This window comes from Bos indicus, chromosome 19, assembly GCF_029378745.1.
Source record: "Bos indicus isolate NIAB-ARS_2022 breed Sahiwal x Tharparkar chromosome 19, NIAB-ARS_B.indTharparkar_mat_pri_1.0, whole genome shotgun sequence".
Taxonomy (NCBI): domain Eukaryota; kingdom Metazoa; phylum Chordata; class Mammalia; order Artiodactyla; family Bovidae; genus Bos; species Bos indicus.
In genome coordinates, this window is record NC_091778.1 from 58,443,928 (window position 1) to 58,470,735 (window position 26,808).

Sequence of the window (26,808 nt, forward strand, 5' to 3'; positions counted from 1 at the left end):
TGTGACCCCGCCACAAGCCTGTGTCACTCACTGCCCAGAGGTGCCCACCTGGGCTGTGAGTTACACACTCCTGGCTCTGACACGTGCACCAACTAAGTCCTTTCTCTGTACACCTCTGGCTTTCTTTTTTAATTTTATTTTTAAACTTTACAATATTGTATTGGTTTTGCCAAATATCGAAATGAATCCGCCACAGGTATACATGTGTTCCCCATCCTGAACCCTCCTCCCTCCTCCCTCCCCATACCATCCTTCTGGGTCGTCCCAGTGCACCAGCCCCAAGCATCCAGTATCATGCATCGAACCTGGACTGGCGACTCGTTCCATATATGATATTATACGTATTTCAATGCCATTCTCCCAAATCATCCCACCCTCTCCCTCTCCCACAGAGTCCAAAAGACTGTTCTATACGTAAGTGTTTCTTTTGCCGTCTCGTATACAGGGTTATTGTTACCATCTTTCTAAATTCCATATATATGCGTTAGTATACAAAATGACTTGGGGCAGTTCCTGGCACTTTGGAGGTTACTCAATAAATGCCACTTGTTATCAGTAACCCTAAAAGGAAGCACCTCGAAGGGGAGCTTTGGAGACTCAGGCAGAAAGGAGGCCTGACTTTGATCCCGAAGAGCAGCAAGGTGAGGCCCTGTCTCTATTTCGTTTTCTTTTTTGTTTTCTTCCAACAGCCCTGTCTTTAAATCCTCAACACTGAAACCCGCTCTGATCCCCTCCCTGAGTGTAACCCAGCCAGTAGGTGCTATCGGTTCCGGTCATCATCCCCGAAGCCCAGGAAGTCAGACACGGGATGCACTTTAGTACCAGTGGTTTATTTCTTCCCCAGGTGAGGGCGCACCTGTATTAAGCAGAGGTGTGCCTACTCGGCTCCTCCAGGAACCACCCAAGGGATTCTAGTTTAGTTTACATGCATTAAAAACAACTCTAGTGGCCAACGAGGAATGTTAAGAAGCACCACCTTGACGTTGCAGAGTTCCTGTCTGCACGCGACACGGCCTCACGAAGGTGGGGTCATGGTACACATATGTACAGGGGAATGAGGGAGACAGAGTCCCGGCGGCCCGGTGGCCCTGCGGTCGGGGAGGCTTGGCTGGGGCCTGAGAACCACTCTGCTGTTCAGCCTTTTGACCAGAAGCGGTGCCCGGTCCACAGCCACGCTACCCTACGCCCCTGCTTCGGCGTGAGAGACTGTGGGCCTCCCGGACCATGCACTCTTTGTCGGCAGGAGGTTGGAAGCACCAAAGTCGCTAACGCTGGATCCTCAGCGGAGAGGTGGTGAGTCATTACTTCCTCCTGGTCCCCAGGCTCCTCCCTCACCCAGCAGGTACCGGTCGGGGGTGGGGACAGGGTGGAGGGAGAGGTAGGGAAGATGCCCGTCTGTACATCAGGACACCGTTTTGCTAAAACCTTTAGGACCTACTTGGAGATAGAAGCAGGGAGAGCTGATGTGGCCAAGCAGCCGGTCTCCGGGACCAGACTGTTCACGTTCAGACTTCCCTCCCAGAGACTTTATTCTCTCAAGATGCGTCCGTCCAGGTGGGATGAACACATATCCCCACCAACCAGCATCTGGGGACAGGGTGTCTCACTGACCTCTGTTTTGGTCGACAAATCAGGTGGGAGGGATCAGCCCCACATCTGCTGTAAAAACTGGCTTGTGGGATGAGTTGTAATTCTTTGGATAATCAAGAATCTTTAGAACACTGGTAAGAAAGAGAGTCGCGTTTTCAAAGTGTCTGTGAATACCTGAGACCGCCCTTCCCGCCATGAGCAATCTCACAGCGGAGATTCTGGAATGGAGGGGAGGCGACAGAGGTTGCAGAGAAGACAGGCCCACCACCGCTACCTGGAAGCCCAGCAGGCTGCAAGGCCCTGGAGCTCCTGGCCTCACAGGCAGAACCTGCCAAGGCCTTCCCTCCGTGGCCGGGAAGAGTCCACTGGGCCCCGGGAGACTGAGTTGGACAGTGTCTGGTCTCATCAGGGATGTCACCTTAAAAAGCATCTCCTGATCAGCCCACCTGCCTTTACCTGTGGGCAAATGGTACCCATCTGAGCAGCCAGGAGGAGAGAGGTGACCCCGAGAATGGTCACCTGGGCTCCTGGCTGTGTCTGCAGGAGGCAGAGTCCCGGCAAGGGGGCCCTAGAGCCTCACCCAGCCCCTTATCACTGCCCTTCCCCACCTGGTGAGCGGGGAGTCAGGGGCGAGCTGAGCCAGGCTCCTAGCTTAGGGACAGCCAAGCACTTGGGGGCGTTTCCGGTGTGGAAAGGGAGTCAGCGGAGGGAGAGGGCTGGTCCAGCTCACGGGGCTTCTCTGCCCAGGAATGTCAGCCAACCCCAGGCTGACTCTCCCTGAATCTCCAGTCACTCCCTGGTGCCAGCTGGAGCCTTCCAATCCTGCAGTTTCTATATATGCCTTTGGTTTCTGTTAAAGAAACACACTTGCATTTGCCTTAGTTAAAAACCAAAACGGAGCCAGGAGGCAGGAACTCCGGAAAGCGTGTTAGCCTGGAAACTCATTCCCGTAGTGCCGCAGGTGCTCATCCGCCACGGACAGGTAGGTGGCCCGCATGCTGGGCGAGTACTGTGGGAGAGAGGGGAGGGGGCAGTCAGGACAAGGTCACGCGTCGCCCGTCACACCGGACACCGTGCTAGCAGAAGCGCCGGCTCTTCTGGGGTGCTGGGCTGGCCACAGCAGCTGGGCACCGAGTTTCAACGTCAGGGCCTCGTGGGGGTTACTTGAGGACAGTGGGCGTGGCCTGGGCAGGCTTCATGTCTGCTGATGCTTCCAACCCTGGGGCCATCAGGACATCTGCCTCCCTAACGCACCCGTGCGCTAAGGAGCCTGCTGAGCGAGCAGGCTGATGGCACAGGCCCACTGACTCCAAGAGCCAGGTTCAAACCCCAGCCGCGCACCTTACTCATCCTATGACCTTGGAGGAGGTTCTCCAATTGCTCCAGCCTCAGTCTCCCCATCTGCACAATGGACCTAAGAGGACTCATCTCTTACATCAAAAGGATGGATTAATATAAAGCCAGAAGATCCCTAACCCAGGGCTTCTCAAACCTGGCTGTGCATTAGAGACACTGCAGGGGTGGGGCTTGGGAGGGTTCTAAAAACATCCGGATACCCAGGCCGTAGCCAGCAGTATTTTTTTAAAGAGATAAAATATACATAAAATAAAGCCTTTTGGGACTTCCTTGCGGGTCCAGTGGTTAAGAATCCACCAGCCAATGTAGGGAACAGGGGTTTGATCCCCAGTCTGGGAAGATCCCATATGCCATGGAGCAACTAAGCCTGTGCGCCCTAGGGACGGTGCTCCACAGTAAGAGAAGCCACCGCCATGAGAGGCCCACACACCGCAACGAAGAGTAGGGCCCCTCTCGCTGCAAATAGAGGAATGTCTGCACCCAGCAGTGCAGGCCCAGCGTGGCCATAAGTGAATGAATAAGTAAGTTAAGCTTTTTGAAAGTGCCGCCTCTAATATTTTTATAATAAGTTCTTTCCAGTGCAGCCAAGTCAGAGAAACACAAAGTTTGAATGTTTGCAGGACATGTTAGCCAGCTACTGCTCGGAAGTTAAGGATGCGGCTTCTTACGTTATCGCATCTCCCATCAAACGTACAACCTGAGAGTCTGCACGTCTAACAAGCTCCAGGTGCTGCTGGTCTGTGGACTCTGAGGAGCAATGATCCACAGGACCCTGACTGTCCTCTGGCCCCAGGGGTTCAGGTCTGAATCACTCACACCAGAGCCGGACAAAGGCTTCCAGCTGGGCGGGTGGTGGGGGCCCGAGACTCCTTAACCCCTTAAAATTGATTGGGTCTCAACTCTGCCCTCCCAGGGACACCTAGAGAGGCACTTGGAGTTCTTCTTCAGTTGGTAAGTCGTGTCCCACTCTTTTTGACCCCATAGACTGCAGCACGCCAGGATCCCCAGACTTCGCCATCTCCTGAACTTTGCTCAAATTCATCTCCACTGAGTTGGTGATGCTATCTAACCATCTCATCCTCTGCCTCTTCTTCTGTTGCCTTCAGTCTTTCCTGGGGGAAGGTTTATTCTGCCCTTGAGCCTGGCAAATAAGGTCAGTTTTCTGATTATCTCTGCTGAAGGCAGAGAGAGTGGCCTGGATCTTTCAAAACAGAAGGCAATGTGAAATTCATCTACAGTTGGCATTCCATGGCCTTGAGTAATTCATGTGTCACAGCATCGGATTTCTCCTAAACATGTTGTACTGAGATTAACATGAAAATCAATCTGAATTCCTGGGGCCACAGCAGCCGGCGGGAAGAAGCAGGAACCGAGAGGCTTCTTCTGGTTTACAGAAAAGCCAGCTTGGGATTTCAAAGGGGCCAACTGTGGAAGTAGGCCTGGAAGGGCCATTGTCCCTGCTCGGGGCCCCCAGGAGGCAGAGCAAGGCCCGGGTCGAGCATGGTCTGTAAAGGACAGCGGGGAGGCGCTCTGGGCAGGACAGCAGCAAGGCGGGGCCGGGCAAGGAGAGCCGGAGGGTCGGCTTGAGCAGGGCACTGAGGACACTTGGGGCCGATCGTCCTGAGTGCGGGGGGCTGGCCTGTGCCCAGCAGCGCCCCTGGCCTCCACCCGCTAGAGGCCGGGAGCAGCCAACACCCCCCGCCAGGTGTGACAACCAAAGGTACCTTTAAGTGTAAAGTAAAGTGTCAGTCGCTCAGTCGTGTCTGAATCTGTGGGACCCCATAGACTGTAACCCGCAAGGCTCCTCTGTCCATGGGATTCTCCAGGCAAGAACACTGGAGTGGGTAGCCATTTCCTTCTCCAGGGGATCTCCCCGACCCAGGGATTGAACAGGGATCGAACCTGTGTCTCTGATGTCTCCTGCCTTGCCAGGCGGGATATTTGCCACCTGAGCCATGGGGGAAGCCCAAAGATGCCTTGAGACGTGGCCAAGCGTCCTCTAGGGAAACAAACTCGAGCGCCCTGGGGGAGACCCAGTGCTCCACGGTAAGGCAGAAAGGTCACCTCCTCAGGCCCCGAAGAACAGCTCCTCCCTCTAGGGCCCATCGCACCGTACGGCACTTATTACAGCAGCTTTCTGAGTCTCCCCGCTCTCTTTCCTGGGTCCAGAGCTGTGCTTTTCACTAAGAGCACTCACTGGACACCCTGAGCTGGTTCTCAAAGCCAAGCCTACGTCATGGGTCTCATGTCCTAGGGGTGCCAGGGCTCCAGGTTCACCACCTGAATGGCTTCTTCCAAACTACTGGGATGGGGCGGGTGAAACGCCTCGCCCAGGGCAGTGAAGGGGACGGCTCCTTCCCCGACAGACACCTGGCTCAAGAACGCAGACGTCCAACCTTGTCTCAGACCCCTTTCTTTCTTATCAGTGCCAGGCTGATTTTTGTTTGCTTTTTTTTTTTGGCTGCACCATGCGACATCAGGATCTCAGTGCACCCTCTGCAGTGGGAGCTCGGAGTCTTAACCCCTGGACCTACAGGGACGTCCCGGCAGTCTGCTTTAATGCTTATCCAATAACAAAACCGTTTTGTTCTTTTCTACCTCTGTGGGAGGGATTCACTGGGTCCCCAGGAGGTTTTCTCTTTAACGGCGCCCCCCTCCCCAGCAGGGTTTGTGCGTTTGCTGGGGAGCCCAGCTTACCGTGGGTGGAGGGGAGCCCAGCTTACCGTGGGTGGAGGGGAGCCTCTTCCGATGAGCGGCACGTTCTCGTAGCGTGGGTTCCCGCCGAACAGCGCGGCTTGGTTCCTGTGGGGCCGAGAGGGGCGAGGAGCGCTCAGGGCGGGGACACAGGTGTGTGCCCGGACTTCTGCAGGAGGGTCCCGGGGGTTTGGGTTTGCGTAAGGGAGATAGAATTGGACCACAGACAGAGGGGAGGGAGAAGCAGCAGGGAGCGGGTGATAGGGCCAGGGGAGACGCGGCTTCTCAGGCCTTCGAGCTGCCCTGCAGGCTTGAGGCAAAACACTGACACCTGCAGCGGCTCTTCCTCGAGCAGATGCTCTCGGGGTGGGTGGGGGGGGCCCCACTCAGGCGTCCCAGCTGCGGCCAGGGGCTCAGCTGGCTTCAGATGCCTTCCTCCCCCTCCCTGGCCCCCTGGACCCAAACATGCCCCCGCCTGCAGATCCAGCTCCCCCAAGGCCAGGAAAAGCGCCACAGCCCCAGCCCGGCATGTTGGGGGGAGGCCCCGGGAGCCCCGCCGTACATGTACTCCGAGACGGGGGCATTGGAGATGGTCTGGGCTGGGTGCAGGCTGCCCTGGCTGCCCAGGCCGCTGCTGTAGCTGCAGAAGCTGCGAAGCTGCCCCCGAGGCGGGTTGTGGGTGGCAATGCGCCGGGCCTGGGGGTTGAAGGGGTCGTCGTCATCAATGTCGTCATAGTCCCTGTCCCTAGGATGACATGCAGGACACGGCCGTGAGGGGCAGGGGAGGGGCGCCAGGCAGTGGGGTCCCGGCCCACTTCCCAATCTTTCCTCCCAGGACTCCCCCTCTGGCTGCAGGTGTCTCCTTGAGGTTCTCTGAAAGTATGGTCTTCAGCCCCGCCTTATACATATTACTCTGCTCCATTCCCAACTGCACACCCACCTCCTCCAGGCAGCCCACCCTGCTGACCACCTGCACGCTGATCCTCCCTACCCTGCCTCCTTTTCTGATTACTCTCGAGACACTGAAATGCTATCTTGTCTGTCTCCTCCATGAGACTATAGATGCCCTGGTATCAGTGCTACAATCTGTTCCTTCCGGCATTCTGGGGGCACCCCTCCCAGCAGCAGCATCACCCCGCAAAGTCCTGCAGAGGAACAGAGGACAAGCTAAGGAGGCCAGCCTGTGGCAGGATGCCCTCATCATCCTTGGCCCTGCTCTGGCCCCCTCCAACCTCCTTCTGGGGTCCTGCCTGGACTTTCAGGGACGCTGCCTCAGAAATCCAGCCAGCCTGTTGGGGCTGAATGCCCGGTCCCCTTGCTGCCCCTCCCCACCCCAGGTTATCAGTTCTCAGCTCAGCCAGAGAGCAGAGCCTCCCGCCCCCTTCCCCAGGAAGCCCACCTGGTGGCACAGTGCTTCCAAGCCCCTGGCCCCAGGCAGATCATGATGGAAAAGGCCAGGGCGGCCAGGAGGGAGAAGAGGCCGAGGTACAGCAGGCCCTCGAGGCCGTCGTAGCAGATGCCGGCGAGGGCGTCCAGATAGTCCTGGAGGAGGAAGAGGGGCACGTAGCTGCAGGGGGAGAGAGGCACTGCCGGGGGTCCCAGCTGGTCTCTGGAAGCCCCTCTCTCCCAGCCTGGACCTGGGATCACCTCCCCTCCCCCATCCCAGGCACAGTGTACACCCACGAAGGGTCCATGTTCAGGACCCCGACACGACAGGGCGCTTCTTGGTTCTCTCTCGACGCGTTTGCTGACAAACTGCGTGCTGGGCTTGGAACAGGACAGATGATGAGCTTGCGGGTGGGGGAGCCGGAGGGCAGAGGACATTTAATCTGAGGCCAGGACAGCAGGGAAGCAGAGCGAGCCTGTAGCCTCTGAGGCAAAGGGGCCAGGCTCGGCGTGTTCAGGGAGGAGGCAGAGGTCAGCTGAGGACATGCGAGACGGCACCAGCTCTTGCTGGACCTCGCATGGCAGGCGAGGAGGAGCTTGAATGTAACGCAAGGTGATGGGAAGGCACGGGCGGGTTTGGGGACGGAAGGCTGTGATCCAATTCGGTTTTTAAAAGGCTGCTCTGGCTGCCGTATATTAAAGGTAAGGGGGTGGGAGAAAGTGGGGACCGGTTAGGAGGCCACGGCTGTCACCCAGGGGAGCAGGGCGGTGCTTGGACCAAGGCGGGGGCTGCGGGGGGGACAGAAGTGGATGGAGCAGGGTAGATCCGAGGGTACAGTGGTGAGCACTTGCTGAGGGATGGGGTGTGGAGGTAGGGGAGGAAGGGTACTGGGGCCACCCCCTGTTCTCAGCTCTCAAGTCAGGCTGCCAGGGTTGGAAACCCACGGCCTTGACTCGACAGCTCTGGAATCTTCCGTAAGCTATTTTATAAAGATATATACATCTGTCCATCTATATGCCTACCTATCCATCCATCTATATTCACACACAAATTGCTATCTATAACATTTCTCATGAAATATCAGGTATTTCTTAGTTTAACAGTGAGGACTAAATGATACATCAGATATACGGTGTATAGAACAAGGTGGAAGACAGGGACTCAGTAAATTGCAGCCGTGATCATTATCATGACTGTTCGCCCAAAATCCATGTGGGATGTGAGAGCTTGTCAACATACACTGGCTTCCTGCTTTGGAGGAGAGGAGGGGCTCACATGCATCCCTGCATGGATGCCTGATATTGCAGATTCCTAGAGATGACCCTGGCAATGAGAATGGGGTGTCCACTTGCAACACAGGAACTGGATGGGTTGACCAGATGGCTGGGGGTCTGTGCACTAGGGAACAGCCTTCCTCATGTAGCTCAGGGTGCCCCGAAACAGATCCAACTCTCCGTACCCCCACCCCCTGGTACCTTTCTCTGCGTCTCCCTGTCTCAGCTACTGGAGAGAATCTAGAAGCCAGGCACTCTTCCACCCCATTCCCTGAGTCAGGCAATTACTCTCCCAGCCTCTGCTGGCTTCTCCCTGGGACGATGTGGCCTGCTGGGGTGCCCCCCCCCCACCGCCCTCCGCCTGCCCCCCAGGGCCACCCCGCACCTTGTGCAGCCCCCGGCAGTCCAACAAGGCGGTCAGCTGGTGGAGGCCGGACTCGGATGAGTTCAGCAGGAGCTGGATTCCAAGCAGATCTTTCTGAAGCAGGAAGAGGTGGACATGCAGACAGACCGAGAGGCAGAGAGTGAACGTGGGCAGCAGGGAGGGTTGGGGATAAACCCGCAGACGGCAGCTTCGGCAGAGAGGCCTTTAAAGCCACAGCAAGGGGCTAGATGCACAGGGAGGGGACACGCTTTCTTTCCCCGGCCCGGGTCCCCAGGGGAGGGCCGGCTGCCTCACCTCTGCAGTGGGGAAGCGGGGCACGGCGAACTGCAGCAGTCCTGCTACCTGGATCTGCATGGCGGTCAGCGAGCGCTGGAAGACGGTCAGGGCCTGCGCCGGGAGAGACCACAGCCCCGCGTGAGGTTTACTCCCAGGAGCCCCCCGCTGCCTCTTCCCCTGCAGCCCCCCGATCGTCTGCAGCAGCAGTCACATCCCTGATCGGGGACGGGCCTTCCTGCTGGCAGGTCTTCCCCTCAGCCCTCAGCCTTCCCTAGAGCCGCCCCGTCCACCTGCTTCCTGCTACTCCAAGTGTCCTGCTGGGACAGCCTGGTCGGGGAGCTTGTGAGAAATGTAGAATCTGGGGCCCTCCCCAGACTTAAGCACAACCTCTGCATGGAAACCAGCACCCAGGGTGATGGAGCTGGCCCAGAGGCCCCTGCAGAGGACCCCAGAGAAGCAAAGAACAGCCAGGCACCTCCACCTTACAGGTCAGTGCTACGGCTGACCACGTGGGGGCGCTGGGGGCAGGGTGAGGGCTGGACCGGGGGAGCCGTACCTGCTGGAAGGGGCTGCTTGCGCTCTGACTGCAGTACAGGTAGTATTGGGTCACCTCTGCAAGGAAAAGACACTGGAGTCAGGTAGGAGCTCACACGTGACCCGCGCTCATCCATCCTCCGTGGCCAGGCCCGTCCCCGAGTTCCCGAAGGAGACAGCTTCTAAGACCTGGCCCATTGGTTCGGCTGGTCCTGAAGGACCGTGATGGGGCAGCTCTGGGTGACTACAGGGCTGAAAGGGAAAGAAGGGCACCGCCTGGGGCCTCCCTGGCTCAGACGGCAACGAATCTCTCTGCAACGTGCAAAGTCTCTCCTGCAACGTGGGAGACACCTTGGTCGGGAAGACGCCCCGGAGGAGGGAATGGCTACCCACACCAATATTCCTGCCTGGAGAATCCCATGGACAGAGGAGTCTGGAGGGCTACAGGGTCCCAAAGAATCGGACACGACTGAGCAACTAACGCTTTCACTTTTTTTCAGGGGCACAGTCTGGCTGACTGCGGGCCTGGACTGAGCATCCCAGGCGGCTCTGACAACAGCAGCTGAGATCCTTACCGGGGCGGACCTGGCCCTCTGTGATGTTTAGGATGAAGGTGTCTGGAGCCGCACAGAAGTCGCTGGTGCCCTGAGCCAGGGAGAAACAGAGAGGGTGGAGGAAAGTCACACACTCCAAGGAGTTCAGGCACGGGGACCCCGCGGCTCAGACTCAGCTGGGCAAGAAGCATCAATGGCCAGCTTCCCTGGGCTTCCCTGGGTCCTGGCTTTGCCCCTGCCTGGCTCTCTTAACTTTAGAGACAAGGGCTTAGCCTGGGTCTCAGCGTCTTCATCAGTCGCACAGGAGAGAGATGCTCTTCACCTAATAAATCAATCCACGCAGCGTACTCAGAAAAGTGACGGCAGACAGACAGCATGCACTCTGCTGTTACCTCTGATTTCTGAATGCCTCTCCTGGGAGGGACCTGGGTGAGGCACGGGGGTGCTACAGGACACATTTTGGAGAGTTATTTGCACCATGGCCTGGTTTGCCTATCTCTATTTTATTCTTTGTCTTGCTGTCACCAAGTCCGCCCCGACTCTGGGGGGTGTCCATCTATGAAGCCTGCCCCAGGATGTCTTCCTAAAGAGTTACAGAGGTGCTAAATCCCTCTCTGAGCTTTTGGGTCCAGGTCTTGTCATGATAAGATGGGAGGTCAAGAAGAGCACAGGGCTGAGAGGGACACGGGCTGCAGGCTCTGCTGTGGCCACACCGGGGGACCCAGACCCTGCCGCCTGGCCCGGCCTGGCTGGGGGACCACCGAGGGCCCCGGGGGCCGAGCCGCGGCAGGTCCGGGCCCTCGAAGAGGCGGCTGCAAGGACGCCACCCTCTGAGCCAGGCCCTCCACAGGTCTGGCCTGGGGGGTGCAGCGGGCACTGGGTAGAGGGGCGCTCCCCCCTTTCAGGTCACCCCGTGACCCTCCCAGAAAGGGAATAAATGTGTAGGAAACCAATGGACTGGTGGGAAAGGTTGAAGGCAAAAGGAGAAGAGGGCGGCAGAGGGTGGGACAGTTGGATAGCATCACTGACTCAATGGACGTGAACTTGGGCAAACTCTGGTAGTTGGTGAGGGACAGGGAGGCCTGGTGTGCTGCAGTCCATGGGGTTGCAGAGTCAGACACGACTGAGCGACTGATGGACACTGACCACATGCCTCCCAGGGGTCCACCAACCCATCTCGCCCTCATCAACAAGCCTTCGCAGAAAGTGCCGCTCTTCTGCCCATCCTACAGGAGGAAACGAGGCCTGGGGAACTTCAGGAATGCTCCTGGGGCTCCCTGCCGGGGAAAGGGAGTGCTCAGTGGCCAGAGCACCTGGGTGACCCTCCCCTCCAGCCTCTCCCAGAGGCCACTTCTCCCCGCTCCTTCTCCTTGGCGCTGTCTCTCCTCTCTGCCCCTCACTCCTGCCTAACACTCCGGACTGTACAGTGGGGTGGTCGAGCAGGCGGGGCTCAGTTCCCTGGCTCCCATCTGCCTCCTCATCACGTTCTTTTTAAAAAATATTCATTTGACTGTGTGGGGTGTCTCAGTTGTGGCTTGCGGGATCTTTAGTTGGGGCTCGGTAACTCGAAGTTGCGGTGTGTGGGTTCTAGTTCCCTGACCAGGGACGGAACCCAGGTCCCCTGCACCGGGAGCTCGGAGTCTCAGCCACTGGACCACCAGGGAAGCCCCCTGGCACGTTCTTGGGGGGCAGTGCTCCTTCCTGGAGACCCTTTCTGGGGGGACAGGGGAGGGAGAGGGTGAGGCCCCAGTGTTGGCGCTCTGCCCCACAGCTCTCAAAAACAAAAACAAGAGCAGCCCCAGAAAAACAGGCTGTGCGGGCAGGGGCAGTGGCCGCACAAAAGCTCCCCACAACAGCCTCGGAGGGCCTGGCTCCTTCTGCCCCACTTCCTATTAACATGCAGCAGGAGCCGCAGCCCCGTCAAAGGCCCATTCACTGCCTCACCCTTGGCCTCTCTCACACAAGGGCCTGATTAATCGAATTAGGGAGATGGCCTTTCTCTGCAGCTCCCTGGCTGCCCGGGGGGCCCTCGGCTGGGAGCTGCAGTCGCCTCTGGTCGCTGTGAACACAGAAGCCTGGTTAGAGGGAGGAGACCCTGCTGGGAAGGAGCTGGCTCCCGAAGGGGTGCCCATGGTGGCCAGCTGGAGGCGCCCGGGGGAGGGCCCACTGTGTGCAAGCTTCCCTGTGCCCACTCTTGTCCCCGGAGAAGCGGCTCTCTGCCAGGCAGCTGTGCGTGTGGCCTCGGCCAGCAGCCACCCTCCCTGGACCCTGTTCAGCCCGCCAAGCTCCAGATGACGTCAGGATGCGTTTGACTGTGACCTGGGCCCTCCCGGTGGCTCAGATGGTAAAGAATCCGCCTGCAATGAGGGAGACCTGGATTCAATCCCTGGGTTGGGAAGAGCCCCTGGAGAAGGGAATGGCTACCCACTCCAGTATTCTGGCCTGGAGAATCCCATGGACAGAGGAACCTGGCGGGCTACACAGTTCATGGGGTTGCAAAGACTCACGACTGAGAGACTTTCACTTGGGCCCTCCTACTCTGCTCTTCCCTGTACCTGGAGGGACCCCAGCCCTGGGGACATAGGCTCCTGCTGCCCAGAGCTCCCTCCGCGGTCCCAAGTGGACACTGTGTGATGTGGGGAGGGGGGACAAAGCAGGAGAGGCCCACCTCCTCCCCCTCCCGGACAAGCTCTGCCCAGAGCTACTCAGACAAGCAGCACCAGGGTCCATGCACTCTGGGGGCATCGTGGAGGCCCACCGGCCAAGGCCAGGGTCACCAGCCGGCCCCCGTCACTGCGCCAAGCATGCGTTTGGGTAGAGGGGTTCCTGTGTGAGCCCTCCCCTCTTTTTTTTTCTCCTGGATCGAAAGGGCAGAATGGATGCAGGTCACAAGTTTGCTCTGTGGCTCTTAAGTGAGCTAAGGGGTTCTCTGAAATCCCCATAAATCTGCCCCTCTGTCACACACACACACACACACACACACAGACACGCAGCCTGTACCACCACTGTGTTGATCCACATGGGGCTGTGATGATCTGCCTATGAGCTGAAACTTAAGAGGAAACGTCCCGTTCTTCTGGTTCCTGCATCTCCAGACACGCACGCCCCTGAGAGCCATGTAGCCGAACGTTGAATGAATGAATGAACGAACGCCGTGCACACAGCTCCTCTGGAGTGTTCGGTCCACCAGAGACCAAGCGTACCTGCCTAGCTGGCTTCCCGCCCACACTCCTGACACCTTGCGTGTGTGTCTGTTTTTTGTTGGTTTTTTTTTTCACATTTCAAGGTACCACAAATGGAAACACACCACTGTGAATCGGACGGTCTGTGTGAGTCCAAGCGCAGTGGATGGGAGGCCACCTTCTGCTTTCTGGACGCTGGGGAGGAGGGCCCGGGAGTGCGCGCTGAAGCCCGAGGGTGCTTCCAGAATGGGGTTCAAGCCCTGCCCAGCCCCACCAGCTGGGCTCAGCTCTTCACATCCAGAAGAGGCACCTGGTCCCCCGTGCCCAGCCGCACAGGCTGTGGCAGGTGGGTAAAGGATCAGGCTTCAGGCCTCTTATCTTGCTCTGCCCTCAAACGGCTCATGACCCCGGGGCAAGCCTCTTCCTTTCCCAGGGCCTGTGTCCCCATCAAAAGGGATGGGCCAAGCCCCTTTAGTTCCCAGACTCTCGGATTCTTGGGTTAGGGACTGAGACCAGAAGCTGGCCCTGCCCTGGGGACGCTGGGCGGCACACATCGACACACCACCAGACTGAAGACCACCCGGGCGGACCACCGGCACCCTCACGGCCCCCAACTCACCACGGCCGCGGCAGCGTCAACAGCCAGCGATGTCCAGCTGAAGAGCAGGGCCAGCACCCCGCAGCAGAGCATCCTAGAGGAGAAACAGCCACCAGTGGGGTCCTGGCAGAGGCCGGCAGGTGGGGGTCCCTTGGTGGCTGCCCACCCCCCAGCCTTCGGGGCCCTTCCTCTTGGCTACAACCTTGTTCCCCTGGCCCTCCAGACTCTCTTGGTGGCCCCAAGGGCAGCCCCAGCCTGAGCCCTAACTGCTGGCGGAGGGATATGGACCGATGCCCAGGGCACAGGTCCCCAAGGGAAGAGACAGCAGCAAGGGCGCGAGCTGAGCGGCTCTAACGGCTCAGCTGCGGGACAGTCAGGCCCCGGAGGCAAGCAAGGGCTGGGAGCGGGGAAAGCCCACCCCTGGCTTGGTGTCCAGACGGCAGGATGGTGGCTGCCGCCCCCACCCGGCCCCGGGCCGGGTGCTGAGAAGGGGGGAGGGAGGCGGCATCAGGCTGCCCCTGCTGCCCACACGCCCCCGGCCCCCCAGGCCCTCATCCCTCTGGACGGCGGCACCGTCACTCCCCACGCTTGGCCAGCTCTTCCCCCAGACCCAGAGGCAGGCTACTCACGAGGCCAGGAGGCACCTGGAGCGCTTGGCCAGACCCAGGCAGGCCAGGAGGCAGAGGGCCAGGTCCAAGACGAACAGCAGGAGGTAGGAGAGCCACCTGGGCGGGGCGGGAGGGGCAGTCAGGGAAGAGCTGCCCACCGGGGCCCCTGGCCCGTTGGACTGTTCACAGGACAAACCGCCCGTAGCTGGCGGCTAAGCTGATGAGCCCGGGGGCCAGCCCTGCCCCGGACAGCACGAAGCCAGTGTGCGTGGTAGACAGCCCTTGGGGCTCCGGAGGCTGCATCCCGGCCTGTGCTTGGACAAAGGAGTCACCCTCCCTCCCCCGGCTGAGTGTCTGAACCAGCACTGTCTCCTAGAACTTTCTGCAGTGATGGACACGGACCACCTACGCACTGGCCACTCTCTGTGGCTGCCTATGTGTGGCTGAGAACGTGGCCGATACAACCGAGGAAACGAATTTCTCCTTTCATTTACTTTTTCTTCTTTTTTTCAGAATTGAAGTATAGTTGCTATACAATATTATGTAAGTTACAGGTGTACCATGTATTAATTTTTTTGAAAGTCGCTCAGTCGCGTCTGACTCTTTGCGATCCCATGGACTATTCAGTCCATGGAGTTCTCCAGGCCAGAATACTGGAGTGGGTAGCTGTTCCCTTCTCCAGGGGGTCTTCCCAACCCAGGGATTGAACCCAGGTCTCCCACATTGCAGATGGATTCTTTACCAGCTGAGCCACAAGGGAAGCCCTAAAATACTGGAGTGGGTAGCCTATCCCTTCTCCAGGGTACAACATATGACTCACAATTTTTAAAGCTTATACTCCATCTATAGTTACTATAAAAATATTGGCTATACTCCTCATGTTGTACAATATATATCTTTTATCTTATTTTTTTAATTTAACTTGTACTTTATATGGGAGTGTAGCTGATTTACAATGATGTGACAGTTTCTGGTGTACAGTAAAGTAATTCATATATACACATACATGTACCTAACCTCTCGTTTCCTTTTTTTTTGGCTGTGGGCCATGCGGGATCTTCCTCAACCAGGGATTGAACCCGCACTCCCTGCATCAAACGTGGAGTCCGAACCACTGGACGCCAGGGAAGCTCCTCATAGCCTTTGTTCCAACAGCCACTCGTAACCAGTGGCCACGCCATGGACAGAGCAGGTCTAAACCATCTCTGGGAGGCATGTATTTGGACCCTGGTTCCTGTTGCTTCTAGAAGGCACACACAGAGTCAGCCCAGGCGAGGTCTGATGGATCTATGCCACGGATCGTAGCTATGATGGATCATAGCCACAGATCTAAGAGAGCTAAGAGGCCCGCATCTTTAACGATTGCTCCCCGCAATGAAGAGTAGCTCCCATTCTTCACAAAGAGAGGAAAGTCCAAGCCCAGCAAGGAAGACCCAGTGCAGGCAAAAATTAAATAGATAAAAAGAACCTTGGGGCCATCGAGCGCTGGAATCCCATTCTACAGATTGGAAAACCAAGGTCAGGGGGAAAAGAGGCTGGCCCAGGGATTCCAGACTCTCCGAGTCTTCCCACAAGAGATAGGGCCAGCCACTTGGAGCCCCTCAAAATCCTGGCTTCCCATCTCACAGCTGAAGTTTTCTTGTTGCCCTTCTCTCTCCTACTCGGCACACTGACAGGAAATCGAGGTAGGACCGAGTCAAAGCTCCACGATCATGAAGCTCTAAGATTATGTTTCAGCCTGCTCGGCATCCCCGCCTCCTCGCGTTATAAAAGTTTCCTGGAAACAGCTCTGCAAGGCGGATGCGCTTCCCTAGAGGAGCTGGCTGCTGACATGGGGATGAGTTTCTAAGCAAGAACTCGGCTCTCCCAGGAGCCACACGGGCCCCTGCGGCCACGGCTCCTCCCACATCCGCCGTGGATGCGCTGGCTCTGTTACACCCTTTGGAAACCTCTGGAGAGCAGTCTCTGGGCTTTTAATTGCCTCTAACACGTAGCCGGGACTTGTATAAAAGTATTAAGAAGAATTTGCTCAGCTGAGTGGCTGGGCTCCAGCACCATCCGGAAAGCAAAGGTGGGGAGGCTGGTCCCAAGGAGACCCGGGCCCTGGGGCTGGTGAGCTCATGAAGAATAAAACGAGGCTTTTGTGCCAGGGCGGCTCATTCGAGAGGAGGAAACAAATGGCAGATGAGGGGAAGGGACAGAACGTCAGCAGCGCTCCGGAGCCACAGGTGCCCACCGTGAAGCAGCCCTGAGCGAGGGGAAGAATTTGGGGACGGGGTTCCAGGAGGCCCTCTCTATCACCCTCACTGAGACAGACACTGTACAGCTGTCACCACCTTATCCCAAGGTTTACAAAATCATCTGAAAAAGTAAGCCCTTTTGATGCTTATGTTCTGGCTTATTTTACCAAGGTCATTCTCAAAATGCCCAAATTAAGCCTTTCAGTATACAAGGCTTCCAAGGTATACTTCTTCTCAGTGATAAAGAATCCACCTGCCAATGCAGGAGAGGCAAGAGCCTGTGTGAGTCCCTTCTGGATGACTTTTTTTGGTCTTAATTGTACTTTCTGGTATGAGAGTTTGGTCCAGACTCATCGGGTACAGTCCCTACCCAAACCTGGAGTCAGACATTTTTCCAAGGGAGCCTGGTTCCTTTCAGGGCTGCCCCGGTGATACAGTGGTAAAGAATCTGCCTGCCAAGCAGGGGACCCGAGTTCGATCTCTAGGTCGGGAAGATTCCCTGGAGAAGGAAATGGCACCCCACTCCAGGATTCTTGCCTGGGAAACTCCATGGAGAGAGAAGCCTGGCGGGCTATAGGCCATGGGGTGGCAAAGAGTCGGACACGACGGAGCACACACGCAGTGCAGTGCTCACACGGACCAGGCTAGGTCCATTCAGGGAGAGCGGCAGGGTCGAAACGGACACCACTTTCCACAATAAAAAGGTTTTGGAGGCTCAGGCAGTGACTGTCCCTCGTGTCATGGGACTAATCAGATGCCACTGTTTGGAGTCAGAGGTCACAGCTAGTCCTTAGAGTCAGCAGTTTCCTTTCGGTTACTTGGGACACACGAGCCAAAAAAAACACAAGAGAATAAAAATCTGGGTGACGTCTGGGAGGGCGGGGGCTGGATGGGCAGGTAGGGGAGGGACGCAGAGCACTGTCCAGAGCCAGGGGCCTCCTGAGCTCCCTCTGGTCAAGGCCTGGCCATCTCTTACCCCAGGGAACGGATAGCCCTGGATGGGGAGGTCCAGAGGCCACCAGGGGCATGTTCTCTGGGTCAGTGTTAGCTCAGCCTGGAGTGGGGCTTTCTCAGAAAGCGGAAGTGAATTCAGAGTAAATTGTGCAGCGTTGTGGTGGAGACTGTGACCCCTGCCGGTGGCTTGAAGCAGAGGCAAGAAACTGGGGAGGGCGAGGGCCTCCAAAGGACAGATGTTTGCTCCCAGGGCTCCTGCATCCCCCGCGCCCCTGAGCCAGGCGCTCTGCCCTGATGCACAAGGATGTGTACGCCGTGCGTGCACGTCACCCCTCCGCTGGGAGCCCCCTAAATCTGGACTCCGCCGCCTTTCTTGGTTGTTCCCAGAGTGACCTTCCCCAGACCCTCCGTGCGGACGGAGGGCAGCCGATCCCCGCTCAGCTGGCCTGTGTCCACCGCCTTCACCTGGGATGGGGTTCGGGTGATGGGGAGGCAGGGGAGATGTAAACGAAACCCCAAAGGTCTGAGGACGCAGGAGTGAGTCTGCACACCTGATATGGCAAAGGTGGGGTGGGTCCCTGCAGCCCCTGTCACTCCGCTTTTGGGCATCTCTGAGGCTGGGGGCATCTCTGAGCTTGCTAAGCAGTTGCCATCGGGCAAGGCTCTGCACTGCCAAAGGCACTGCCATCTCCCCGACCCCTCGCTCCTCGGGGGCTGGGTCTGCAGGTGCAAGGAGCCTTGGCCCCTCAATCCTAGAAGGCGAGGAACCCGTGAACCAGCTGCACTTCACTCAGCCCTGAGGATGCTGGTCCTGGAAAAGCTCCTGCTATGCGCTGGGTGGGTGGCCAGGTGGAGCCTGAGATCTTGGCTCGTCACCGTCCCTCCGGGGGGCTCAGTGCCTGCGTGTACAGGTTGGCTGCACTCCCTGCCTCCACAAGCTCTCGTGTCCTCTGATTTCAGACAGTGGCTTAGTGAGCCCTTCCGGTGGCACTTCCCTGCTGGAGCCCAAGACGCCGACTCTGCTGAAGGGAGCTGGGGTGGCCCTCCCGGGGGCCTTACCTGTAGTACTCCACAGAGCTGGTCTGGTTGGCCAGTTCGGTCAGTTCCTCGGTGACCTCCGTCCACACGGGCACCCCTGCTATCTGGGCGATGATGCTGCCTGCCGTCTGCTGTAAGAACTTCAGCGTCTGGAGGTAATCGCCCCGGGTGGCGAAGATCTCACCCAGGCGGGCGAGGTGCTGCTCCAGGTCCACCTTCATCTTCTGGGTGGTTCCCGACACCTGTGGAGGGGCGGACCTTGAGAGTCTGACCTTGGCGGGGAGGAAGCTGGAGCGGGTACACGGCCTGATTCAAACTGGAGGGAAGAACTTGGCCTTCAATGAGTGCTCCACAGGCACCGCCAGTCCTGAAGTCATGAGGCTGCGGTCCAGGTGGAGAATGGATGGCAGAGCCTCCCCTACCCACCCAGCCCAAGGGTCCCTCCATCAGGGGCACAGGCCCGATCTAGTCCTAACCAGGACCCGGCCTCCGAGACCCAGTGCCTTCCTAGGAAGACAGACCCAGATGGGGAAAGAAACAAGAGAAGCCATTTTTCTTCCTTGAAGATTCTCTTCCAAATTTAAACATTTTGGACGATGAATTCTTGTTGAGGGTGAGGAATAAAACGTTTAAACCAAAGAAGCCCTCCGTTGCTACCTGACCTTTGGTTCCCACAATAGGCTTTCTCAGCATCTCACAAGAGAAAGGCTTTGTTGTACAGTGAGCGACAGCTCACAGTGTCCTGAACCCGAGTTCGTAACAATGGGACTTTGAAATGATACAGGCAGATCCGATGCTGCCGGGTAACGCACGTGACAGGAGGAGGAAACCGGTGCCTTCTCTGTGCTCACCACCCGCCTGGGCCCCCATGTCTGCCCTGCGTGGAGTTGAGCAGACCTTGAAGGAAGCATCTCTCTGCTCAGAAGTAGAGAGGAAGGTCAATGGCGGTGACTGTCCTGGGCTTGCAAACAAAGACCACAAGGATTGGAAAGATGCTTCTCAACAGCCCAGATATAGGGTCCTGGCAGGGCCCTGAGACCCAGCCAAAGAATTCCAAGCACCTTCCCCCCAATCCTGCTCTGAGCCTGGGTGTTGGCAAGAGGGGAGGAAGGGCTTGGTAGCTCTGAAACTGTCACGTTTCACCAACAGGCACAACTGGCTGGAAACGGGGAGTGTGTGCTAATCGTCCAGGCAGCCTTCAGCTCCCCAGGTCTGCAAGGAAGAGGAAAATGACTCAGAGCAGGAATTCCCTGGAGGTCCAGTGGTCAGGGCCCTGCACTTTCACTGCTGAGGGCATGGGTTCAACCCCTGATTGGGGAACTAAGATCCTGCAAGCTCTGCGGTGGGGCCAAAAAAACAAACAACAAAACAAAAGGACCCAGAAGAATGTTTAGAAACTTCCCAGGGTGAGAGCTGCACGGAGAGACGATTAGACCTCACTCCTGGCAGCAAACGCTATTTCTGGGCGTTAGAGGGGCTGGACAGCAACTCCAGGGCCTTTCACATCTGTGCTGTGCTGGGAGTTCCTGGTTCCACAAAAGAGAATGGCCGCCTTTGTTGCATTTTGCTTCTTCCAGCGTCAGCAGCTTATTCCCTTTTCTGGCCTGCTCCTGGTCCTTACAAGCTGGTTAACAGCTACGAGATGCCAAAGTGCAGAGATGCCGGGCACACGCGTTAGTAAATCCAGCAGCTGACCCTCAACCGGATCAGCGCTCCTTTTCAGTTCAGTAAGGTCACCGGACAAGCGCTCTGCAGCCACTGATCCAAAGGCAGTCTTCATAAACGTTAATGCCGGCAGCAAAACCCGCTCTGCGTGATGTTTCCATGTTCCTCTATGAAGCCTAACTCACTTTAGACCACAAGGCTGTTAAAAATGCTCTGTAAACTTTTCCTGTAAGATCACTTCTTTCCCCTTCCGTAGCTCTAAAATGTTTCACTTCTCTACTTCTTAAATTCCTCCTTGGAAAAAAAAAAAAAACCAACGCACACACACACAAGCCAGCAAACATCTGCCAGGCCTTCTTTTCCTCCTGATGTCTTCCCACAGGAAACCAAACAAAACAGAAAAAAATTAAAATTACAGCGCTGACCCACTTACATCTGCCCCTTCCCCATTCTGCTCCCAGTCCTTAGAGGTTCATCCCAGAGCTCCCAGAAGGGAGACAGGGGTGGGGGACACTCAGAGATGGCACAGGTGCTCCCATGGGGAAGAGACACTCTTCAGATCAAGGGGGCTGGCTCAGCTCCCCAAGTTGGGGCGAAATCAGGGGCAAGCTAGCAGGTGGAGGAAGCTGTTACCCTGGAGGATGGAGCAGGCATTCTCCAGCTGCGGACCCTGGACCAGTGGCCTCGCATCATCAGCTGGGAACCAATTCTCAATGCAGATTCTCAGCGGAGAGTCTGGGGAGGGGGGAGGGCCCGCCATCTGTGTCTGTCAAGCCCTCCAGGGGATTCTGATTCAAGCTCAAGTTGGAAAATCTCTGACTGAGAGGAAGCTCCTTTTCAGAGAAGGAGGTGAAGGGGTGGAGCCTAGGCAGGCTGGGGGCAGGGCCCGCATCTCAGAGCCTGGAGGGGAAGGGCTGAGACCAGACCCCTGGGCTCCAGTACTGGGTTCTGAAATGTGCCAGCTCCCCACCCTGGGGCAGCCATAGCACCTCCCTGTGCCCAGTTCCTTCACCCAAACGCATGCCCACAGGCTGGCTGCCAGCTCAAACCCAAGCCAGCTGAGCTCCCAGAGGGGTAGAGTCCTGGGCTGCAGTTTTAAGCTGAGATCCCAGTGGGCTTCCCTGATGGTAATGAAGTGCTATGCAGGATACCCACGAGATGAGGGTTCGATCCCTGGGTCAGGAAGATACCCTGGAAGAGGGCATGTCAACCCACTCCAGTATTCTTGCCTGAAGAATCCCATGGACAGAGGAACCTGGTGGGCTGCAGTCCACAGGGTCACAAAGAGTCAGACGTGACTGAGTGACTGAGCAGCAACGGGTTAGAGGCGTGCCAGGTGCCCTGGGTGAGGTCCAGATGGGGTCACTGGATCCAGAGAAAGGATCCACCCAAGGCATCCCTAGTGACCCTTTCTGACCCCCCAAATCAGTATGTGCGGCTGACTCAGGACCCTGCTGCCAGCCGTGGCACAGGGCTCCCTCAGGCTGGGAGGGTGCACATCTGGGGCTCCTGCTCCAGGAAGGGGAGCCTGGCAGGGCCCACCTTGCTCTGGCTCAGGTCTGAGTTGCCTGACCTGTCTCTCCTGAGTACCCCACCCCCAGCCCCCATCAAAGCTTCCACTCTTCCAAGGTAATAACAGTAATACATATTATTATAGTAATTATAATAATAGCATCATTAGCATAGCTCCCCCACCAACACTTGGAGAGTTCTTTGCAGATAACCAGGCATTTTCACAGGCATCATCTCATCAGCCATCACTCATTTGATATTTGGCCTTCACCTCTCAGATCTGGGGGCCCGCTAAGATCTGCTATCTCCCCGGAGCCTTGGGACTAGGGGTCCTGGGAGCCCACCCCAAGGGCAAAACGAGCCCTGGAGGCCCAGCACAGGGGGCTGCCTCTCCAGGCAGTGTCCCCGGCCCTGGGGCACTCTCGGCATGGGCGAGGGGCCCAGCTTGGAGGTCCCGGTCCCAGCTCATCTCTGGGCAATAAAGACATGAAGAATTTGAGTTTTCCCATCAGGATGGCTCAGGGACTTTCTTCCTCGGTCCCTGGGGGAGCCACAGGCCATTCTTCCAATGGTCACAGGTCAGACAGTGAAGGGCATGGCTCCGGGGCTTCCCCAGAGATTCTCCTTTGGAGGGTGAGTTCTTCCCCCCGGGGTTCTGGTGCTGGTGGGTGAAGCCTCTTCCACACCGGGGCAGAAGTGAGGGTGGGGGCCCCAGGGAGTGAGCCCCGCCCCAGGCCAGGGCGTGCCTAGGGCCCCCTGTGCTGATCAGCCTGCGTTCGGCCCGCCAGCTTCTCCACCCCACCGCACTCTTGGCCTGTTACAGCTGCCCCAGCCCAGGGTCCAGACAGCTAGCTCCTGGTCCCCAGGGATGGGTCCCAGCAGACACAAGGAATGGGGCAGGAGAGTGGGGCCCCTGGTCTGGCCTGTGGCCCTTGGCTTCCCAGAAGGACTTTATCTGAGGCCAAAGCCAGGGCAGCCAGCAGCCAGCCACCCCACCCGAGGGCCAGCACAGCTGTCTCTTTAAGGGAGCTTGTCCCGGGAGGGCTGGGGGATTAAGGCCTTAGAGGAGCTTAAGGGAGGGGGGTGTGATGGGGTCGAGTCCCTCCTCCAGAATCCTCTTCCAGCAGCACTGGGATGAAGTCCACACGCTCCAGTCGGGGTCAGATTGTGTGGCTCAGGCCGCCGGACACAGTCGGCCATTGGCTGAGGTCACCCCTCTGCTGGGGACCTGGCCCAGGGTGGATGTAGAGCGACTGGCGTTCCTGAAAACTGCTCCAGAGTCTGGCTCCTGGGACACTGGGGCTGCTGGGAAATCAGCTGGAGAGACCTGGTGCGTGAACGTGACAAGCACGGGGGCCAAGGGCTGTGTTTTCGGAAGACCCTGCCTCCCTGCCCAGAGGCTCACAAGTGGACCTCTGCCTTGTGCTAAAAATCCCACCTCTCCTCCGGCATGTCCTTCACCCTGAGCCCCCAGCCGCAGCCACGGCGCCTGGAAAGCAGAGCCCGGAGCGCACCGTGCTGGCCTTGAGGGCTGTGCACTTGGTTTTGAAGCATTTTCCCCTTGACGTCTCCTAGACCCGACCCACAGCGCTCTGTACTCAGCGCTGAGAGTGAACACAGAAAACACCGTGGGGGGCTTCCCTGGGGGCTCAGTGGGAACGGGGCCGCCTGCCGAGGCCGGGGACGCGGTCGCGCAGTCCCTTGATCCCTGGGTCGGGAAGATCCCACATGCTGCAGAGCAAGTAAGCCGGAGCGTCACAACCACTGAGCTGGCCCTCCAGGGCCCGGGAGCTGTAGCTACTGAACGAAGCCCGTGGGCCCTGGAGTCCATGCTCTGCAACCAGCGAAGACACCACAAGAGAGAAACCCACTCACAGCAGCTGGAGGAAAGCCCGTGCAGCAACAAAGACCCAGCGCAGCCAAAAATAAATAAGCAGATAAAAACCACTGTGTGTGTGCCGGGGGTCCGGGGCTGATCTACATTCAAGAACCTCTTGGGCACAGGTCTCCTAAAGGTGGGTAGGATTCGATCTCGCGCCCCCAGGCCCCATCCGCCTTTCTCCTTGGTTCCTCACCCCCACCCCTGCCTGCGGAGCAGAAATGGCCTGTTTGCTCCTGGCGGGACCAAGTGGCAGCCCCAAGGGGCGTCCAACCCCCTTGGAGCCGAGCTGGCCAGATCTGACCGGGGCATCTGTGGGGACCAGGCTGACCTCGCGGGCCGCGCCTGGCTGCCAGGACCTTACCAGCACATCGATCCCGGAGAAGGTGTGGTTGGCGTTGTCCAGGGCATAGAGCAGCTGGTACACCCCGTCGTTGGCCTCGCTGTTTCCATAGAAACCCACGCCCACCGCAGCGCTGTGGGCGAGACCCCAAAGTTAGAGGCGACCCCGGAGGAGACGGTTTTTTCCAGGACACCATTTCTTAGTGCCGTTTTAACTGCGCAGTGAACGTGAAGGGAAAGTATATGGAAGTCCCCGTGGTCCGGCCCCTCACTCACACAGACTCCCTGACGTCCACAGCCCCCACCAGAACGGAACGACTGTGACAACGGATGAGCCTATGAGGACAAGCCACTGTCACCAAGTCCGCAGTTCGCATTTGGGTCACTCCTGGTGCCGTAGAGTCTCATGTGTTTGAACAGAAGTATAAGGACACGTGTTTGCCATTATAGCATCACACGGGGTGGTTCCACGGCCCTCAAAATCCTCTGTGCTCTACCTTCTAATCCTCCCCTACCCCCAAACCCTGGCAACCATTCACGTGTTCACCGTTCCCATAAGTTCTGCCTTTTCCAAAACGTCATATGTTTGGAATCATACAGTATGCAGCCTTTTCATACGCATTTAAGGTTCCTCCATGTTCTTTCGTGGCTTGATAGCTCATTTTTCTTTGAGAGCTGAATAATAACCCATTGTTTGAATGAAAACAGTTTAGCCGTTCACCTCCCGAAGGGCATCTTGGTTGCTTTTACTGGTGTTGTTCAGTCGCCAAGTCATGTCCGACTCTCTGCAACCCCATGGACTGCAGCACGCCAGGCTTCCCCGTCCTTCACTATCTCCCAGAGTTTGCTCAGATTCATATCCACTGAGTTGGTGATGCCATCCAACCATCTCATCCTCTGCTGCCCTCTTCTCCTCCTGCCCTCAGTTTTTCCCAGCATCACTAGGTCTTGGCAATTATGATGCAAGAGACTCTAAGCATCCATTAGAGCGGGTGTTTGACTTCAGCTGAGGGACTCTTTCCTGGGGGTAGGGGAGAAAGGGTGGTTTAAACTTCTGGCAAGTGTGCTGGCCAGGCGATGAGGGGAAGGCTCTGGGCCAGTGGGCCCTGGCCTGACCGACTAGTCTTACAGCACGTTTTGTTTAGCCCAAGGGAAAACACTCCCGTTCTCTATCCTGGGGCTCCAAAGGGTGGAAGATTTTGCTGGCTGGGCCCCAGGGATTCTGATGCTGGCAATAAGTCAGGGAGGGGCTCAGGAATCCATATCTTTCAGGCTCCCCAGGGGACTCTGACACACATGGGCTATGGGACCACTGACGTCTCGTGAAATCACACCTGCCTCTCCGAAATCCTCTTAGTGTTGGGGACTCCCCTCTATTCTCTATCCTTTCCCCGCCCCCCACCCCCTCCAACCCTGCCCATCCTACTGAAAAGTTCTGGCTTCTAGAAAGTCCTACTCCTTGCTGTGATGTCGGGCCTCTCTTTCTGGTGGCGCACAGGCATAGCTGCCCTGCAGCAGGTGGGATCTCCCCGGATCAGGGATGGAACCCATGTCCCCCGCGTCAGTAGGCGGATTCTTTACTACTGGAACACCAGGGATCCAGAAAGTCCCTTCTTAAAACCACACACCCACTGATTTCTGGCTGTCCTTGGGGTCAGCCTGGAACAAGCCTCCAATTCTGCAAGATGACCTGCTGGACATCTGAATGGGGCTCTGTATCACCCTCCTCATCACTCTTCCAGTCAAGCGTGTCCTCCAGACCCTGGTCGACATCTGGTTCAACTCATCTGGTCGGTTGGTGCTCTGAGTGGCGCTCCCAAGCCCAGGCGGTCCCTCCAGCTCCGAGCTTGGGGCTAATGCCCCAGGGGCCTGCCTCCCTGCCACTGACCCTGTGGTCCACAAACACCCCTGGATTTCTCCCCAAGGACCGCTGCGAAGCCCAGGTGCTCCTCCTTCCTCTAGTGCTGTACTGACTTTTATTTTGTTTTAACCAAAAGCAGAACTCTAAATCCATCTCCGTGAAATTTCATCTGGTTGGTTTTGGTCCAACATTCCAGCCTGAGCAAATCATCTCGAATCTTGCTTCTGTCACTGATTGTATTTTATCTGACTCACACCACTGGGGGTCCTCCGAAGCGTCATCGAACAGCCTCCTTGAGTTTTCATCCGCAACACTGGTTTCGGGGGTGGGGGTGAAGCTACATGTGTTTACACTTATCCTTTTTCTTTGAAAGAGACAGGACCTGCGAAGGAACCCCCTGGGAGGCTGTTATGGAATCCTTCCAGGGAGCCCTTGGCTGCTAATTCAGTGTCTCAGGAAATGGTCCACGGCCCGCAGGGCACAATCACCTGGAGGGGAAGGGGGGCGGTCCACGCTGCACCCATTGTTATCAGTGTGGTCTGCAATGTGCACTTTGAAACACGGTTCCCATCTGCTTCGTGGGTCTGACATACGCATGCACCCGCGCTATACTTTGGTGAACCAGCGCGTAAATCGATACTCTGCATTCACCCAGAACTGTTCACCCAGCTTTGAACCCCCTTAACGGCACTAGCCCGGCGTCAGAGCTCGAGACCGCTCCCTCCTCATCCCCCCAGACTCACTCTGGATCCTTCCTCGTCCTGCTCTCGTTGACTCGCTTCCCTGCCTTTCTCCCTCAACTCACTCCGACCTGGCTCTGATCTCCAGAGACTGGAACTGTTGACTTCCACTGCACTCAGCCCAGATCCCTCCGCCCTG

At 57.4% G+C, this 26,808-nt stretch overlaps 1 protein-coding gene and 1 long non-coding RNA gene across 2 annotated transcripts in view; one reads left to right on the forward strand and one right to left on the reverse strand.

The window, feature by feature from the left end:
* Positions 1 to 814: 814 nt before the first annotated feature.
* TTYH2 (tweety family member 2) overlaps positions 815 to 26,808 on the reverse strand; it is a 35,657-nt gene continuing 9,663 nt past the window's right edge. Inside the window, exons 3-14 of the mRNA XM_019981894.2 lie at positions 24,091 to 24,202; positions 18,692 to 18,912; positions 14,460 to 14,555; positions 13,852 to 13,924; positions 10,072 to 10,141; positions 9,519 to 9,574; positions 8,981 to 9,073; positions 8,687 to 8,779; positions 7,040 to 7,182; positions 6,203 to 6,385; positions 5,670 to 5,748; positions 815 to 2,599 (exon numbers count right to left, since the gene is read on the reverse strand). Coding sequence (XP_019837453.2) covers positions 2,519 to 2,599; positions 5,670 to 5,748; positions 6,203 to 6,385; positions 7,040 to 7,182; positions 8,687 to 8,779; positions 8,981 to 9,073; positions 9,519 to 9,574; positions 10,072 to 10,141; positions 13,852 to 13,924; positions 14,460 to 14,555; positions 18,692 to 18,912; positions 24,091 to 24,202 — 1,300 coding nt within the window. The 3' untranslated portion in view covers positions 815 to 2,518. The remainder of the gene's footprint in view (positions 2,600 to 5,669; positions 5,749 to 6,202; positions 6,386 to 7,039; positions 7,183 to 8,686; positions 8,780 to 8,980; positions 9,074 to 9,518; positions 9,575 to 10,071; positions 10,142 to 13,851; positions 13,925 to 14,459; positions 14,556 to 18,691; positions 18,913 to 24,090; positions 24,203 to 26,808) is intronic.
* LOC139177654 (uncharacterized) lies at positions 9,334 to 11,565 on the forward strand. The gene is made up of 2 exons (XR_011562192.1): positions 9,334 to 9,450; positions 9,997 to 11,565. It is a non-coding gene; the product is annotated as an uncharacterized lncRNA (long non-coding RNA).